Source organism: Loxodonta africana, chromosome 2 (genome assembly GCF_030014295.1).
Source record: "Loxodonta africana isolate mLoxAfr1 chromosome 2, mLoxAfr1.hap2, whole genome shotgun sequence".
NCBI lineage: Eukaryota > Metazoa > Chordata > Mammalia > Proboscidea > Elephantidae > Loxodonta > Loxodonta africana.
Genome location: NC_087343.1, coordinates 37,112,520 through 37,131,518, shown reverse-complemented (window position 1 = coordinate 37,131,518; position 18,999 = coordinate 37,112,520). Strand labels below are relative to the sequence as shown.

At 42.0% G+C, this 18,999-nt stretch overlaps 1 protein-coding gene across 1 annotated transcript; it reads right to left on the bottom strand.

Annotated features, from left to right (window-relative positions):
- Positions 1 to 4,647: 4,647 nt before the first annotated feature.
- Positions 4,648 to 18,437, bottom strand: LOC111749951 (PDZ domain-containing protein 2-like). Its single transcript, XM_064271022.1, has 6 exons — positions 18,361 to 18,437; positions 17,241 to 17,358; positions 11,217 to 11,318; positions 10,234 to 10,504; positions 8,835 to 8,969; positions 4,648 to 5,270 (listed from the first exon to the last, which is right to left on the bottom strand). Exons 3-6 carry the CDS (start codon positions 11,217 to 11,219, stop codon positions 5,104 to 5,106), a joined length of 576 nt encoding a protein of 191 aa, XP_064127092.1. The 5' UTR covers positions 11,220 to 11,318; positions 17,241 to 17,358; positions 18,361 to 18,437; the 3' UTR covers positions 4,648 to 5,103.
- Positions 18,438 to 18,999: the final 562 nt, after the last annotated feature.

Genomic DNA, 18,999 nt, shown 5'->3' with positions numbered 1-18,999 from the left:
GCAGTGTTTCATTCTATTTTACATGGGGTTGCTATTGACTCGACAGCACCTAACAACAACGGTAGTATAACTTTTTGAGTTACCACTGAACTGTTTCCCACAGTGGCTGTACCATTTTGTATTTGCAGTGTATAAGGGTTCCAGTTTCTCCACATCCTGGCCAACATTTGTCATTTTCCAGTTTAAAAAAAAAATGCTAGCCATCCTAGTGAGAGTGAAGTAGTTCTGATTTGCATCTCTCTGATGGCCAACTTTTCATGTGCTTGTTGGCCATAAGAATAGTCTCTTTGGTGAAATGTCCATTCCCCTTTGCCATTTTTGATTGGATTATTTTTTTCTTGTTAAGTTATAGAAGTTTTATATATATTTTGGATATTAGACCTTTATTGGATATATGGTTCCTAAAAATTTTTCTCCTAATCTGCAGGTTATCTTTTCACTTTTTTGATAAAATCCTTTGATGAACAAAAGTATTTTTTTATAAGGCTCTATTTTGCCCTTTGCTTCTTGTGCTTTTATCATATGTGGTAATCCATTGTTAAAAGTGAGGCCCTGCAGCTATGCCCCTACATTTTCTGCTAAGCATTTTATGGTTTTAGTTTTCACATTTAGGTTCTTGATCCATTTTGAATTTGTGTATGGTGTGAGGCATAGATCCTAATTTATTATTCTGCATGTTGAAATCCAACGTTTCTAGCACTATTTATTGAAGAGCACCCTTATTGAAAATGAGTTAAGCATAGATGTATATGATTTCTAGACTCCCAATTTCATTGGACTATGTGTCTATTATTATACTAGTACAAGACTAAGACTATTTGGATTACTGTAGCTGTATACTATGTTTTGAAATCAGGAAGTGTGACACCTTTTTTTTCCCCCCAGAATTGCTTTGGCTGTTTGGGGCTTCTTTGCATTCCGTACAAAATTGAAGATTGCTTTTTCCATTTCTGCCATGAAGGCTGTTGGAATTTTGACTGGGATTGTGTTGAATCTATAGATCTCTTAGGGTAGTATTGGCATCTTAATAATATTGTCTTCCAATTCATTAACATGGAGTATCTTTCCATTTATTTAGGTCATCTTTAATCTTTAAGTAGTTTCAGGCTGTGGTTGTGGGATTTTCTCTAGGAATACAGGTAGAGGAATCAAGAAGATGGCTGGTTGGAAGGATTGGCTGCTAAGACAAGGGAGGTGGAGGAAGGGGTGTGTCTTAGTTATCCACTGCTGCTGTAACAGAAATACTGTAAGTGGATGGCTTTAACAAAGAGAAATTTATTCTCACAGTTTGGGAGGCTAGAAATCCAAATTCAGAATGCCAGCTCCAGGGGAAGACTTTCTTTCTCTGCTGGCTCTGAGGGAAGGTCCTTGTCATCAATCTTCCCCTGGTGAAGGAGCTTCTCATTGCAGGGACCCTGGGCCCAAGGGATGCACTATTCTCCTGGCTCTTGTTTCTTGGTGGTATGAGGTCCCCTTATTCCATCTGTCTCCACAGTGTAACCAAAGTGATCTTCTCAAAATGCAATTCTAATCATGTTATTTGCCTGTTTAAATCTCTTCTGTGGCCATAACCAGAGCCCTATAGGCATTATCCCTAGCCCTCCACTACAACCATTTTCTTTCCATCCACAGAACTTTTATGCAAGATATTCTCTACAAACTGCTTTTTCTTCTCTGCTGAAGTCACCTTTTGGTGAGTATTCACACGGGACACAAATACCTTCACTTCCTTGGCCTATTCAGAGAGGCGTATCCACATACTTTCCATACCTCCTTGTCTCCAATTTTCCAATCATGTTCCTTCCAAGTCCCTGACCATCCGGCCAAACCATTGGCCACAGGCCATGAATCAGTACGCAGTTGCACATCTGGCCATTTCTCCTTCCAAGTGAACAAGCAGGTGCAGTGCTCGAAGTTCTGCCCGTTGAGATTTCCCTTCACTGTCTTTCAGGGAGGTCCCAGAAAGGGGCTATAGTCCTGCTGTTGTCCACTTATACTTGATGCAGGCCACATCCTCAAGAAAACTCCCTTTCAGCTGATCAGCTACTCACAGCAGATCCCATCATCATATGACTGCCAGACTACATCGTAACTGCCAAACCACTGAGAATCATGACCCAGCCAAGCTGACACACAACCTTCAAGATCACAGTAAGATTTAGGAGGTCAGGAAGTTGTGGTCAAAGAATGGGATGTTTGATTTTAAGGTTTTGGATGGTGTCCAGATCCTGAGCATGGCCATCAAACAACAGTAACTGACTTGACTTCTACTTCCTTTGTACTCCTTATTTTAGGCAATAGTTTAAGTAATACATAGGTAATAACGTTATAGTGATATTTTAAAAGGTTACTCTAGAGATGTAAACACAATGAAACAAAAAGCAAGTACTAAGCAGAGTGTTTATTTTCTTTAAAATTACTTAAAAAAGGCTGTTTACAGAGATGTGGATTTACATAACTTGGCGACAACATTTAAAAAATGTACAGGCTATTTCATATTATTGCACTTACTCTTTAATAAGATATAAAGCATTTCATTTTACATAAATAAAGGATAATGTATAATATACAACAATTGTGGTGCCAATTAAGTCGACCATAAAATTAAATGAGATGTGGATGGGAGGATGGAAATGAAACCCAACCTATTTCAACCTTCACGGTGTATTCTTGCAACTACGGTTTACATGTTATAACACATATTTACCCTCATAGCTTATTGTGAATGACCAGTTAAAAAACCAGAACAACAAACGTTTTAGTGGGACAATACCATTAGTGTTCACTTCATGTGGGAGTTTATTAGACTGATAAGTATACTAGTCATGCCTTGAACACTGAAGACCAAAAAAAAAAAAAAACCAGCTTTCTATTTTAGGGTCAAAGACAGTTAAAGCTTTTGCTTCTTCCCTTAAATTCCAATTGTTAGCCAGGGTCTCCTGGCAAGATCTAGTAGGAATGGCTGATAGTTTTAAGTTCAGGAAGCAAGAGGTCTATCTACCCTTGTACTTTGCAGAAGTGAGAACTAGGGACTTTTAGAGACCATGCCGTTGCTCCACAGCGCTCTAGAAGTTTCTGTCTGTTCGCCTGAGCGTGCATTTCTTAATAGTAGGCACAGCTGTGTAAGCATGGAGGTGAAGAATAGTTTTCAGTGTTGACTTCAAATAGTCTCTTGTCCTTTAGGCAAGAAAGCAGAAACCAAGAAACTGACCCCAGAGACTTAAAAAGAAAACTCTAGCATGCACCTTGCATTGACTTCCTATAGAATCCTATCTGTAATTTTAGTGAAAAGTAGAAGCTAGCTACATTAATCAGGTCTTCCTAGCTAAGGCCTGTAGTGCATTCTCCTTTGTATAACCTGTAATAAAAAAGTGAAATCTGGCTTAAAGAAGCCAGATTATTTCGCTTCCATCTGAAGAACCTCTTGGGGCCGACTCCACAGACCTTCGGAGTCAATCCTCTGGATTGGTCATTCAGAAAAATGGTGTACAAAAGGTGACGGCTCAAGCACCTCCATGACCGGGGGTGTCATGACCTCTGAGTTCTGTAAGCTGTAGGTTATTTAAAGAAATCACCAGCGTAAAACTTAGTGTCATCATGTGTGTAGGTACAATGAATGCACCCTCCGCCCATGTCCCCAGTTAGCCTGTGCCACCAAGGACTGGGGGTGTAAGTATATAGTTCTGCTCCTTTACCTTGAAAGGATGACTGACCCTGTTTCTCCATTTTCCTCCTTCGTGGTATTACATTTTGGTCAATGAAAGCAGTACCAGGGAAGAAAATTTGTGACAGTGACTGGCACATCAAATAGGAACGGCTATCATGAAGCTTGTGCTTTGAAAGGAGGCACAGCCAGGACGAGTCACAAGCAGCATGAGTCACAATGTCTTCTGCAGGGGAACATTTTTTGGCAAAAGGAGAAATTTGAGAAAACAGGTAAGCAAATAAAAACAGCAAAAATGTCAGTCACTGCAGAGCTGTGTCATACCCAGGGCAGGGAAAGAGATCCATTTCTTAAGTATGTTAGGAAAGAGGGGAAAACTCAACCAAAGAAAAAAAAGTCCTCTAACAGGATTATTTTAAGGTCTTTTGTTTAGATTACTAATATAATGCCTATGTTCATAAATCCAAGGTTACTAAAAGGTTACTTCTAAAATTTGTAGTGATTAGTGCATAAAGTATAGAAATGGAAACCCAATGACTGATGTTTCTGCCAACTCCTGTGTTGACCGGCACTTACTGAGGACAAGTTGGCAAATGAGAGGCAAGGTGCTTTCAGATCTGGGACTCTGCTCTTTCTGAGCAGGAACATTCATGGCTGCTTAGTGCACAGCAGTGGAGCTGCTACCCTGAAAGACAGCCTCCCGGCTTATACTTCTAGAGACAGAAAATAGTCGACATGTCAGGGGGACCAGTGACCCCACTGAGCTGAACTCTGTACCTATACATTGCACATTATGCTCCCTAAAAAATATCACTTTCTCTATTTGGCTTTTTTTTTTTTCTTCAGATAATCCCCAAATTCCCCACGATTAGGTCATAATTCATTTTCTTAAGTCTCATTTACTTTTCAGGGTAATGTATACAAATCTATACCTTCTCCTTGCATTAAATGTGCCTAAAAGCACTATTTACTTATAAATTATATGAAACTATAGTCCTTTCAGCTGTGACATTTGTGGTGCCTGCCCTCAGATTTCAGGTGCTCCCTAATCGTCAGGATTGGGTATTTAGGGAGAGGGCGCAAAAGTCTAGTTAAATGTTTCAGATGAAGAAGGGCAAGTCACGTCTTGCACCCGCATCAGCAAACAAAAAGGCTGGGGGCAGGCACTGGAACAGAAACGAAAATGAACCTTCCAGGCCTAGCTATCCAGGTGGAAGCTTCCAGAGTTCAACTTCATTGCTGCAGTACACACAACGTGGCAGGCTTCACGTACAAGTCAAAACTTGGAGATTTTTACAGTCCTTGCTGACACAAATGTTTCTCTTTGTTATTTCAGGATCTCATTGTTTAAAGAGATTAATTTGCTAAAGTAAGAAAGAAACTGAGAAAAGAAGATTCTTAAAAAAAAATGTAACAAGCACTAGTGGTACACGCTTGTTTCACGAAGCATTTCTGTGCTTTCTAATGACTAACTGCACAGGCCCCTCTGGGACAGACTTCATAATATTCCAGGCGTCAAAGTGCATGAGGCCAACCAGGGGTTTTCCGTTAATGGCAAGAATTTCATCTCCAGCTTCTATTATTCCAGCTTGTTCAGCTGCACCACCTGTAAGAATAAATTCATTGTAAGTAGAATTAATGGAATTGGTGGAGACTATTGAATATACCGTGGACTGCCAGGGAATGAATCAATCAGTCTTAGAAGAAATACAACCAGAATGCTTCTTAGAAGCAACGATGGTAAGACTTTAGCTTGCTTATTTTGGACACATCGTCAGGAAAGACCACTCACTAGAAAAGGACATCATGTTTGGTAAAGTAGAGAAAACTAGGGAAACCCTCAGTGAGATGGATTGTCACAACAGCCACAACAATGGACTCAAGCATACCAAGGACCATGAAGATGATGCAGGACTAGGCAACTTTTGTTTTGTTATATGTAAGTCGCCACGAGGGGGAGCTGACTCGACAGCAACTAACAAACATGAGTGTACTCACTTACATGGTGTTTCAAATAGATTTCAAGTAAATTAAAAACTTAGAGAAAAATCTCTGAACTCTATATTCTCAAGATATGGAATATTTCCTAAACAAGATACAAAAAACATACATCAATAAAAATAAATTGAACAACATTAAAGAAACAAAACTCTGTAGCACCCGGCCCCCAAGTAATGTAAGCAAGATAAAATAAGCAACCAACTAGGGAAAGAGGTTTTTAATATATTTAATCAACACAGGATTAATACCCAGATTGGATAAGGAACTACAGGTAGTCCGCGATTTACCACTGTCTGTCTTTTTTGGGTGGTATATCTTATCGTTAGTAATATGTATGTATGTCTTAAAATATATCTGTAAGTTTATATGTAACGTTTCCAACCCCTAAAGACAACCCTAAAGACAAAGATCAGATTTATAAAGATGTTGATAATAGAAAAAAAGGTATTGCACTTAACGTCAGAACTGACTTACGACAGAGTTGTTGGAACGGAACCCCGTCTTAAGTCGGGGACTACCTGTACATATCAATGAGAATAGTACAAAATAAAGAGAAAACTGGGCAAAGGAAGTCAATAGCTAAAATACCAATGGCCAATAAATGCAGAAAAACAGGCTCAACTTTTACTGTTAACAGATATTTGCTGATCCGCCAAGTTCTGATAAGCAGTTATTACATGGTTATCGATGATTGTGGATATTATGTAACTGATTATTTACACACAAAAAACTTGATATATTTCTACATTATAACTTTGTGTAGATGATAGTTTTGAAGAGAAATTCAGAAATCTTAGTTAGATCTCAAAAAGTCGAAAAGTTACCATAATTTTCACCTCTAACTGATATGTTATTGGGGGGAAATAACTAATATAAACGTAAGTATTTTTTCCTGTGTTTCTTGGCTGAAGTGATTTCAACTTTTGTCAACAGTCTATTCATTTCCTTTATCCAGTTTTTCTCTTTATGTATTTCCTACTTAATTACAGTTTTTTTTTTTTTTAAATATATTTTGGAATTATCCCTTTGTTGACTAAATACATTGCATATATCTTCTAGTCAGGCACTTATGTTTATCTTTACTTTTGAATTTTTTGCCATACAGAAGTTGAACACTTTTTTTCTTTTGTAATATATGCTTTTTGTGTACTAAGAAAACTGCTTATTGTATTTTTTTAATAGTGGTTATTGCTGATATATGGGAAATGCTATTGATTTCTGTATGTTGATTATAAATCCAACAACCTTGGTGAACTATTTATATAGGCTTGAGGTTTGGGTCTCTTGGATTATTTTTCAATCAGGAAAAACAGATAATCTGCCAATAATGAATAATTTTGTCCCTAGATTTCTAATTTTATGCTTATCTTTTTCTTAGCTTATTATATATATATTTTTTGGTTTGTTTTAGTAAAATGATAGTAGTGAAACTTTTAACAGATTACTGTATTATTGAAGTGTTCAAATTCTTAGCTGGGTGGCTGCTGCTTCACACAGGAGGTTACAAATAAGTATTTACTACTTTTTTTTATAGATAAAACCTTTGACCTTCAAGAAAGCTTAAGAAAGTTATGATATTATTCAAAGAAAAAAATTTTTTTTTGTTTTAAACCTGTGCAAGACATCAGTATTGCTATATTTCTCTCTGCTGCTTAAGCTAAAAGGCACAGGAAAACATGATAAACGTGACTTTTACCCATGAAATCGGTATGAGATAAGAACATGAAATCCTGTGCAAAGCAACTAGATTCATTAGTCTCTAAAAAGAGTGAAGGGAAGGGCATACTCTTAAATCCAGAAATTCTTGAATTCCTTTTCATAAAAATTAAAACTGCGGGTTCGCACACAAGAGCATCTAAAATGCTAGTCCATGGCATAGATACTTCTTTCTCCTTCTATCTAAATTTATACAGTAGTTTTCATAGATTTCTGGCCAGATGCCACAGATAGAGGCCGAGTAGTATCCAGGACACCATCCCTGCTCTGCTCCAGGTAGATATGGAGGACGCTCATCTCTCCTGAGGCTCCCTTTCCACCTTAGTGCTGCAACTACGGTGGGATCCGCAAGCCGACTCTCTCAGCCAATCTGGCCACTGCTTTAGCCAGCTTCAGCTTCTGATCCATTCACTTGCAGGCTCAGGACACCTTTGGCTGTGTGTTTCTTGGCCTGCAGAGGCTGCTGGATGCCCTGTCACTAGCCAAGGTGAAGGCCATCTCTTTTCACTGTGTCTTATAGTAACTCCATTTTACTGTTACTCCTGAATGACAGTTGAGCTGGGTACAGTATTTTAGGCTGACAAGTATTTTTCCTCCATCTTCTGAAGGTGTTATTTTCTGGCATTCATGGTGGATGAGGATTGCTGCTTCTAATTTGATTGTCAGTGCCTTTGTGAGCAACATGAATTTTCTGTTAGCTTGTCAGATTTTCTTATTTATATTCTGAAATTTTATTATGCTACATTAAGGTTTATAAATTTCATCCTGTTTTGCCGTCTGATGCATTTTTTCAATCTGAGTACTCCTATCTTTTTTCATTTCAGGAAACTTTTTAGTCATGATGTCTCCAAACATTTCCTTTCTCTCATTTTGGTTTTTCTTTCTGGAGCTCCTCAATGCATCCTTGTATTCTCTTTGTATCTCTGTACTGGAATTTGCATAGTTCCTTCCCATCTCAATTTTTAAAAATTCTCTTTTCATATGGGTTTAGTCTGTTTTTTAATTCGCCTTTTAATTTGAAAAAATCTGCTCCTTTTGAATGCTCTCTTGGTCTTATTTCACAGGTAACACTCCTGCCTTTATTTTCTAGCTGGTTCTCCTGTTTATTGGGTCTGCGGCTATCTCTCACGGCAATGGGCTCTGCCACTAATAGCTGTGTTTCTTTACATGCTTATTTAACTTCTCTGTGACGCAGTTTCTCCTTTTGTATAATAGGGATAATGATAGTACCTACCTGATAGAGTTGTCATGTGGACAACGTAAGTTAACACCCGTAAAACACTCCGAACAGGGCTGACACGGTAAACTCAATATATCACAAAGCACTAAAAAAATTTTTAAACGTTTTTTAAAACAAATTTGGTTTCCAAATGTAAGGCACTGATATTTCATTGAGGCATACATGGAAAGAAAACAGGTGACAGAAAACTGATTGAATGTTCTAGAACATTACCTTTGTATACTCTTTTAATGAACAGAGGCCCATCTCCAGACACAGAAGATTTTCCTCCATCCAGACTTAATCCCAACCCAGCAGAGGTCTTCAGCACTTCCACACACAGCGCCTCATGGGCAGCTACGCTTCTGCCTGCAGCAATGGCATTTTTAAAGGTGAAAATGACCAGTTTCCTCATCAGACGCCTGCCCAATTTCCCCTAAATGTATTATCTCATGTACTTTGTGCTCCCTGGCTCCGTCAAGTCCCATCTACCTTGAAATGCTTGTAAGAGTATTTGAGATCAGCATTACTGTTGGTCTCCCAACAGTACTGGTCCCCAGCTGTGTTCCTGCTGTACACACATCTGTTTCTCTTCCACGTACTCTCTGCTAGCGTGGACAATGACTTTATGACCAACCAGTTCAGATGGTGCCGGGGCAAAGGCGAGCATGACAATGCCTGACCACTAAGGTGTTTCCCAATAGTGGGAAGTGCTTCAGCTGTCCAGAAGAGTGACAACAGAGCAGAAGGGCGACCGCGGACACCTCGACAATGCGAAGGCACTAGACAAAAAGTGTTTCCCATTTGTTCAATGGATTCGGTGCCATTTTCACTGAAGCCATTAAAGAGCTCAGGCCACAAGGAAGCCACGTGGAGCAGAAGGGGTTTCTTTTACTCTCCACTTTATCAGGGAGAGATGCTAAGAAGAGCCCACAGGCTCTCCCACCCTCAGCTTTTGTGTACCCCACTCTCTGGACTAGAGAGAGAGGACACTATTGCACTGAGTAGAGCGGACACCATGCAAGTCTGAAGTACTTATCTGAAAGCAGCGATCAGCCTGTGCTTTAGAAATAGAAGCAGTGCTTAGCTTTGGGGCTCTGAGTCTGGAGGGCGTATAGGTTATGTTTCAAACCTCTTCTTGTAAGCTCTTCTTGGTGAAGTTGGTCAAGGCTGCAGCCTTGGTTTTTAAACACAGAAACACTTTTGCCTCTCGTTTCTTTATATCTTTCTAAAACAGGAAAGAGTACCAACCTTGATGTTTTCCAAGGATAAATCTCTGTTATGGAATTTCTCCTTCAACACTGATTCCCCCCATCACAAGAGTTTCTTGCTTTATTCACCAGCCACTTATCTCCTAACAAGGCAATGTAAAGTATAAAAGGCGCTTCCTTCTTAAGATGTTTTGAGAAGGTAACAGCAGCCATTTTAAAACTTCAATCGTGTGGCTTTAACCACTGGTAGATGTTTATAACTTGTAACACTGCCTTTGCAAGAAGCATCCACAAGCAGTAGCATTCACTACATTTACTTTCTCTGACCCAGAAATTAGCAGTTATTTCCCTTCATGTTCCACCTGAATCTACTTTTATCTGTCAGCTGCTCACATCCTGTTGGTGTGGAACTAATATCTTACCAATTCCAGGCTCCAGGGAGATGTTCTTTCTGGACAGCGTACCCTTCCTGTTAGCTATAGGAGGCTCCAGCCTCGTAGAGGTTCTGGGTTGATCATTCCCCTTCTTGATAACCACGAGGGCATCTTTGTGCAACTGTGCCTGATGGAGAACCTTCACGATATCCCTGTGGGCAAGGCCAGCCAATGAGGTGCCATTGACTGCCAGAAGGAAATCCCCTCGGTTCATGGTCCCTTCCTGAGAAGCCGCCCCCTGAGATAACACCCTGTGCACCTGGGACAAAGAGAAGAAAGGGAACAAGAGCCAAATCCATTTATGTCCTCCACTAAAAGCAAGAGAGTACCTGCAAATTTGTATTAAAGAAGAACTTTCTAATGTTAAAATTCCCAAATCATACAAACACTTGGTTTATGAAAAGCATATATACTCAACAGTGGGGAATGGAATTACAAATGTCACTGCCAGCATATGGACGTTTTTTACTCAACAACTTATTGCTAGTGTCTAATACATGCCTGGTACTCCCTGAGGCAATAGGAATCTGAAGGTGAACAGGACCTGATCTCTGGAGTCCCATGAAGGTGGCCTCCCAAATGATTTCAAAGGCCTTTGAGTGATGTAAAATTTTCAGTTATTGTTCTTGAGACAATTTTATGAGCAAACACAAGCTTGGTCAACTCTAAGGTTTTTGGCAGTGCTTGAACGAATAAAATATATAGGCAAAAAGATGTAGACAATTGTATTTGTACGTATTGCCATCTAGGGCACTGAGCCTACAGATCATGTCAGCTGTGTGTTCAAGATGCTTATCTTTATCAATGAAAATATTACATACTACTCTTCCCACGTCTCATTTTTATTTTGGTAGTAGGGAACAAAAACTAGTAGTCTTTGAAAGGCATGTTGTGACTATCGCTGTCCTGATCAAATCCTGAGGCTGCTGAAGGAGTCACTTTCCTGTGAGCGTTGTGACATCGTCACTTACCATGATTGCTTTTGGCTCCACATCAGTCCCTCCTGCCACACTGAATCCCAGACCTGAGCCTTCTTTTTTATTCAAAACTATAAAGCAAATGTCTTCTTTACTCTAGTGAAAAGAAACAGAAAAAAAAAAATTATATTCCTTGTGCCAAGAGTAAGGCAATTCTGAAGTAAGCCCTCCTGTTGTGCTGTGGTGCTTTTCACCACTCGCCTCCATGTTTCCTCATAAGCTTTCACAGGGACGTTGGAGGAGCCCCGTCCCAACCATCTCATGTCCCTTCTGGGTGCTGTTTAAATGACAGATTTGGAGGGTCCGTCCTGTATCTATGAGAGCAAGCAGACATGAACTGGGACTAGGGTCAGGGGACAATTTGGAATTCCCAAATCTTCAAGCCATTCCAGGTACCAGATTATGTCTTTGCGAATCTGGTCATAGCGCAGAAGACCATGAAGGGGGTTATCCTTTAATTCTACAATTTAGCAAAGCTAGTTTCAACAGCAGCAAAGAGGTAAGAGCTAAGAGACAAGATGAGAGCACCTGGAAGCCAGTTGTTTAGCTCACTGGATTTCAGGTGCAATTAATGAACTGGTAATTGTAAAATATAAAGCACACAGATATTAAAACTAATAGTTCTCAACTCATAATGAGACTAAAACATTCTTAGTAGTGTCAGAGGATTACATAACAAAAGACTGTTCTATGTTTCAAGCGTTAATCAAAAGATACCTTGGAATAAATTATTTTAAAATAAAACATTAGCCATTAGCGGTGTTCATTATTCTGGATTTTGCTGCCCTCCACCCACACACTAGAGGCGATTCAGCAATATTTTAAAGACCAGAATTGCTAGGTTTCATCTGAAGTGATTTATAATCCGTCAGTTGGATATGTTCTCAGACACGGAAATAGAAAAAGAATCTAATAATAGCCCTTAAAGATTGATTTGATGAGAGAAAGTAAAGATGTTGAGAGAACCAGCTCTGTAATGGAAGCTGAACATCCCATCTGTGTGCTGAGGAGGGCACTCAAGCATTTGAAAGTAAGTGTTCAGTCCTATCAGTAAAAAAGGCAGGAGGTAAATCGAAGCAATGGTCTCAGCTTCCCAGGACCGCCACAACAAAACACCACAGACTGGGTGGCTCACAGGAGCCCTGATGATATAGTGGTTAAGAGCTCAGCTGCTAACCAAAAGGTTGGCAGTTGAAATTCACCAGCTGCTCCTTGGAAACCCTATGAAGCAGTTGTACTCTGTCCTATAGGGTCGCTATGAGTTGGAATCGGCTTGACAGCAATGGGTTTGCTTGGTTTTGGGTGGCTTATAAGAACAGAACTTTATTGTCCACAGCTCTGGAGGCTACTAGTGAAAATTCAGTGTGTTAGTGGAGCCAGGTGCTCTCCAAAGGTTTAGGGGAAGATCCTTTGTAGTTTCTCTCTGCTTTTGGAAGCCCCAGGTTATGCTGGCTGGTAGCTGCAATGTAACTCCCTCAAGTCTTTCCTCTCTGTCTCCTTCTCTTTTACAAGAACAGCACTCAGACTGGGTTAGGACCCACCTGCTCCTGTATGACCTCATGTTGACTGGACTTATAACATCTTCAAAGACCCTATTTCCAAACAGGTCACATACATCAGGGGTTAGAACTTCAAGTATGCCTTTTTGGGGGACACAATTCAATCCATAACAGCAGTTTTACCTCTTTAAAGAAGTTTATTCAAATCAAAGCCTCTACATGCTGATGGAGTCCATTTTGCTTATGTTAGAAGGCCCTAGCAATCTTTTTGAGGTGGGAATCGTTTCTTCATAGGCAACTTTAATCAGATTTCATAGACACTTCTCAATGGAGAGAAGAGAGAGGGCTAGGCTTCCTAGACGAAAATGGGAACATGTTTGATAAATGCTCTTTGTGTAGCTTTGTGATACATCTGAAGCTAAAACATGAATACACGGAAACTTGGCTATCTTGGAGCAAAGACAGAATGTTTGAAAACAGGACTCTCCTGGCTCCCTGGATACGTTATCACTAAAACTGTATTCAAAAAAATCTTTTTTCTCCGGTTGTGTTTGTGAATGTAAGTACCATACAAGCTGACTGTTGGGCTAAATTTTGCTGCTCTGGGAAGCTTAACAGCATTAGGGAAACCAGATGGGCTATCAGTTCTTCTTCAAGGAGTCCTGTACCAGGTCTGGGCGTGCTGAAGTCAGACCAGCAGGGCTTGTTTTCTGCCTCTCCCTGATCTCCCCCTTTAAGGACGCCTAGACCAACCAAACAAAACCTGTCACTGTCGAGTCGGTTCCGACTCACAGTAACCCTACAGAATAGACTAGAACTGCCTTGTAGAGTTTCCAAGGAGCGCCTGGTGGATTCAAACTGCTGACCTCTAGGTTAGCAGCTGTAGTGCTTAACCATTGTGCCACCAGGGTTTTCCTAGAGGCCTCAGGAAATACGTTTTTGTGCAGTTCCATTTTCAGCACCTACAATTCATACTCTGGACAGAGCACGGCAGGGAACTTCTGGGAAATACGTTTTTGTGCAGTTCCATTTTCAGCACCTACAATTCATACTCTGGACAGAGCACGGCAGGGAACTTCTGGGAGAACAGTAACATCTCTGCTCACTGCTCCCTGTGAGATCAACTGGAGACAATAGTGAAATAAAAAACGGGAGAAGATAGCAATGTTCCAGTGAAAAACAGACCAAACCCCAAGGCTCGCCTGGTGTGCTGAACACCAAATAGGGGTAAGGGAGGGTGTGCGAGGCCCTGGGAAGATGCTGTCCTGGAAAAATGCTTATGCTTTCTGTATGGTCCCTGGGGTGTTCATCTGGCTTCTGAAGTTGGTGGAGACTTTTTAGTTTTCTCTTTCCATGTTTTCTCTAACATTATTAAGAGTTTGGAGCAAAGGGGGCCCATCAGCGTGTGATCCCACCATGCTGCCTTGACTGAAAATCCTGCAGTACGTCTTCCATGCATGAAATGTTTGCTTATCGTGACAACAGCAGTTGAAGGGGCGGAGATGAAGAAACGTTTCCTTTTGCTGAACGTGAAAAATGCTCGACGTCTCAGGGTGTGCTTCTCCACTGCACAGACCCACAGCAGTGGGCTGGGAATCAGAAGGGAGTAGGGTCTCCCCCATCCCGCCCCCTCTCTCCTTCCTGACCAACTCCTCCTCATTACATGCCATGGCTGCTCCTTAGCAGAGAGATGTCACAGTCCCTCAGGGAAACACTGGTATTTGTGGAATAGTGTTCTCGGAATACTTTAGTGACCCAGACACGTTACTGCTAAAGAAAAATTGTTCAAATTTGCTTTTTTCTCTAAACAGAAAATACGTATTTGTTTGCATTCAAATCTCTATGGATAGTCCTGAGAAATAAACATTGTTCAGAAAAGGTTCCTAGATATGAACAGATGGTTTCTTTGGTTATTTTTATTGTCACAGCCAACCTATTTAAAGACTTTATTTGAAGTTACTAATTAGCTACTAATTACTAATTAAATACTTCAGGGCAAGAATAGGGAGTCGCAGATGTAACTTTCTTATTTCACCAGCAGGTGGCTCCCTTGACCACATAATTTATGTTCATACTTAAGCCAACAGGGATCATCTCCCGACATTCCTAGTTCTGCTCTGAGGACCTTCTGCAGATAAACTCCAAATGCAGGCATGGGAGGTGGTAACTAAATGCTTCTGCAGAATTAAGACAGCAGCTAAACCAATCGGGCACTTAAACAGAATGCACAGCACCACGCAGTCCTCCAGGACTCGGGCACAGGCTCTCAGTGGCTCTCTGTGCTAATGCCCGTGCCTGGGTGTCACACAGTTTCATCTTCAAAATGGGAAACCCACAGAAAGGAAGGCATCGTTTCACTGGAAGCCCATGAATCCACGCCACTCATTACCCAGCAAGTTACTTCCTTTTTCCTTCAATCACCATTCTCCTAGACCAGAGTTTCTCCACCTTGGCTCTTTTAACATCTTGAGCTGGATAACTCGTGTTGTGAAGGACTGTCCTGTGCGTTGCTGGATGTTTAGCAGCGTCCCTGGTTGAGAACCACTGTCCTAGGACATGTTTCTCTTTCCACAGCTGCGAGGGAAATCAGAGCCAAGCCAGCAACACCATTTCAGGAGCAGAGCCTGGTGTGCTGGCACGCGTTTCCATGGGACAGCTTTTCCCCGGCTTTGTTGCTGTCTCTAGAATTTTCCTTATTTTGAACTTTTTTTTTACCTTTCTTTTTTAATTGCTGTAAAAATATAAATAACGCCTTTGCCAATTCAATTATTTTCAGGTATATAACTTAGCGATATCAATTAGAACTCTGCTGTTAGGGCTGTGGAGTCAGTATCGATTCACAGTGACCCTACGCACAACAGAACGAAACACGGCCCGGTCCTGTGCCACCTCACAATCGTTGCTATGTCTCAGCCCATTGTTGTGGCCACTGTGTCAGTCCATCTCACTGAGGGTCTTCCTCTCTTTCACTGACCCTCTACTTTACCAAGCGTGATGTCCTTCTCCAGGGACTGGTCCCTCCTGATAACAAGTCCAAAGTAAGTGAGACAAAGTCTCATCATCCTCGTTTCTAAGGAACATCCTGGCTGTACTTTTTCCAAGGCAGATTTGTTGGTTCTTCTGGCAGTCCTTGGTATATTCAATATTCTTCACCAACATCATAATTCAAAGGCATCAATTCTTTGGTCCTCCTTATTCATTGTCCAGTTTTCACATGCACAGGAAGTGACTAAAAATGCCATGGCTTGGGCCAGGTGCACCTTAGTCCTCAAAGTGACATCTTAACTTTTTAACACTTTCATTTTTAATTTTTTAAATTTCATAGAATGTTATTTTTGTAAATGGCTGCAAATTTCTTTTGGGATAAAACTAAACGAATATGCTCACCTGTTGCCGTTGAGTTGATTCTGACTCATAGCGGCCCTATGGGACAGACTAGAACTGCCCCATAGAGTTTCCAAGGAGCCCCTGGTAGATTCGAACTGCCGACCCTTTGGTTAGCAGTTGTAGCACTTAACCACTACGCCACCACAGTTCTCCTAAATATCGCTGTTCTGACCCAGGCCACAAAGGATTCATTTCTTCACTTCTCAGCTCTTTGGATTCATCCCCCGTTTCCAACTCAATCTCAGCAGGTCTGGAGCCCCGCTCCCTGCTTTCCCTGTAAACAGGTTTCTTCCCTGCACTCCCTGACCTGGGTCCTGGTGCCTCGAATGAGCCGGTGGCTCGGGGTGGACACACTGCAGTCACCATGGGGCGCGTTTCTTCACCTCTGTGTCCAGTCGTTAGCATCTCTGTCATGTCTACAAACTGTCTCTAAACTGGGCCCCGTCCTTCATTGTCTCTGAGTCCACTCAACTCAACTCTCTTTAATCTTATACAGACAACTGCAATAGCTGCTGCTGTTTTAAAAATCAAGTCTCCCTTTTCTCTGATCCATCTTTGACCACCTTGGTTACCTTAGATTCTCAAAATAGATCTCATCTGTGGATCTTACAACTTGTTAAAGAAGGGCTGAGAGAGGGAGGGAGGGAGGAAGGAAAGGCCAGACTTTACTCAAAGGAAAAATCCCTCAGGACCTCAGTTATACTTTATTCTAGACACAGTCTCAATAAACTGTGGACTTGCTACCCTGATACATGCCAAATACTTAAGTAATACTTGAAGTAGACAAGTTCTCAAGTCCACGCATCTACTTACCAACTGACCAATGACCCAGCTAGCCAGCAGCTGGGGGTTGCTTGGGACAGGCCCTAAGAATCGCCCTGGGTCCCAGCTCAAGGCAACCACTGATGTTCTTTAAGGCCTTCCTGAATCATCAAGAACAGGCCACATCCCGCTGGTGGATGCAAGTGAAGGAAATATGGGATGCCTTTTAGGAATAGCTTCTCTCAGAATGGTTGGAGTAAGAAGAAACAAGTCTTTGTATGTAAGGGAATAAGCGTCATGCCCCAGCCCCCCGAGCAGCAGGCCTGTCTTAAGATGTTGGATGTGCCCATGTTTCTGGTATTTCGCTTACCTCTGATTGTGTCTTCGCTTCCTGAATGAGAGTGAGGATGGTAGATGTTGACCCCACCGATGACAAAATGGACTGTAATCTTTGCTGGTCCCCCACTGAGATGAGAAGTTGATTCAAACTAAAAAACAAATGAACAAAAAAAACAAACCTGTTACCGTTGACCCGATTCTGACTCAAAGCCACCTTACAGGACAGAGGAGAACTGTCCTAAAGGTTTCCAAGGAGTGGCTGATGGATTTGAGCTGCCGACTTTTTGGTTAGCAGCCGAGCTCTTACCCACCACACCACTGGAGCCCCGTGATGGAAAAATTTGAAGAACGTTCAAGGAAAAAACAATTTCTCTGTTTATAAAGATGCATTTAAAATTCTCTCCTTTCTACTATATTGCCAGTATTTTCTGATTTTCATGCTTTATTTTGGTCCAAACTCCCACTCCAAGTGACTTGAAGGACACTGCACACAAAACAGGAATTTAATTCACTGCCAACAGCAATGGGAATTGCCGTGGATTCAGGGATTACTCCAAGATGCTAGGGAGCCAAGATGTTAGGGAGCTAAACAGAACGTTCCTGATGTATTTAAAAATAGTCACCATATAGTATAGACTCAAGTGAAATACTTTACATCAGGAATTTCCTGTTGGACTACAGTCCCCTTCAAAGGCCCAGGGTCTGCCTGAGGTGCGGCCTCCCTTTCCTCCCAGCTCCCTTGCGTCTTGCTTTGGCTTAAGTGCCATATCCTGTATAAGCCTCTCTCTCCCAGCAGCATTCTGGAGTACATGCTTCCCTGTAGGTCTTTAATTTTTTCAGCAATGATCTTAAAACAAAGCAGGCTAAATGCAATGTGGGATCCTGAACTGGTTCCTGAAACAGAGAAAGGGCATTAGTGGGAAAACGCGTAAAATCTGAACACGACTGCAGTTTAGCTAATAGTACTGTCCCAATGTTCCTTTCTTACTTTTGACAAATAGGCGGCAGTGATGTAAGATGTTAACACTAGGGGAAGCTGGGTGAGGGGCATCTGAGACCTCTTTGTACTATCTGTGCAACTTTTCTATAAATCTAAACGTACTCCCAAATTAAGTTTACTTAAACAAAAAGGGGAGGGGGCAGACACTTACTTAATTGACCAGCTTTTTCTGGAGGGCAAATCCTGAGTTGTTTTGCCTGCATCCTTGGCTGAATCTGGTGTCCCTGGTTCACTGGCTTTAGGGCTGCTTCCCCCTGGACAGGCCCCGTTCCCAGCTGATCCGTTGAGGCCAGGAAGGCTTCCACCAGGGGTGCCGAGCGACCTCCGGGGGATGATCTCTAGCTCCGTTTTGAAGAGCACAGCCGTGGGTTCTGCCAGGTAGTCCTCGCTGCAGAGCTTGTCCAGGTCAGGCATGCTCAGGGCTCGCAGCTCCTGCAGCTTCGAGCGGGACAAGGGCGAGCAGGGCTGGGCGTGGCGCACCGAGGGCTTGGGCCTCTTGATGGGAGAGGCCGGGGTCACTGTTGGGGTGGGGATTCCGGAAGAACCCGGTGATTTCTTTTCGTCTGAGTCGGGGCCCTTGCTACTGGTCTCCACTGGGATCTGCCGGGAGACCGTCAGCATCATGCTGGAGGGGGACTTGGTCATCGGGGGGATGAGGGTGCTGGCTTCACTTTGGCTTTCACTGCAGGAACTCAGGCTCCGCCTCAGTGACCTCGCGGCCTCCCCAGCATGGCTGACGCTCCCCAAAGGGATGCTGCCAGATGAGCGTCTCCCAATGGGGGGCTTAGAG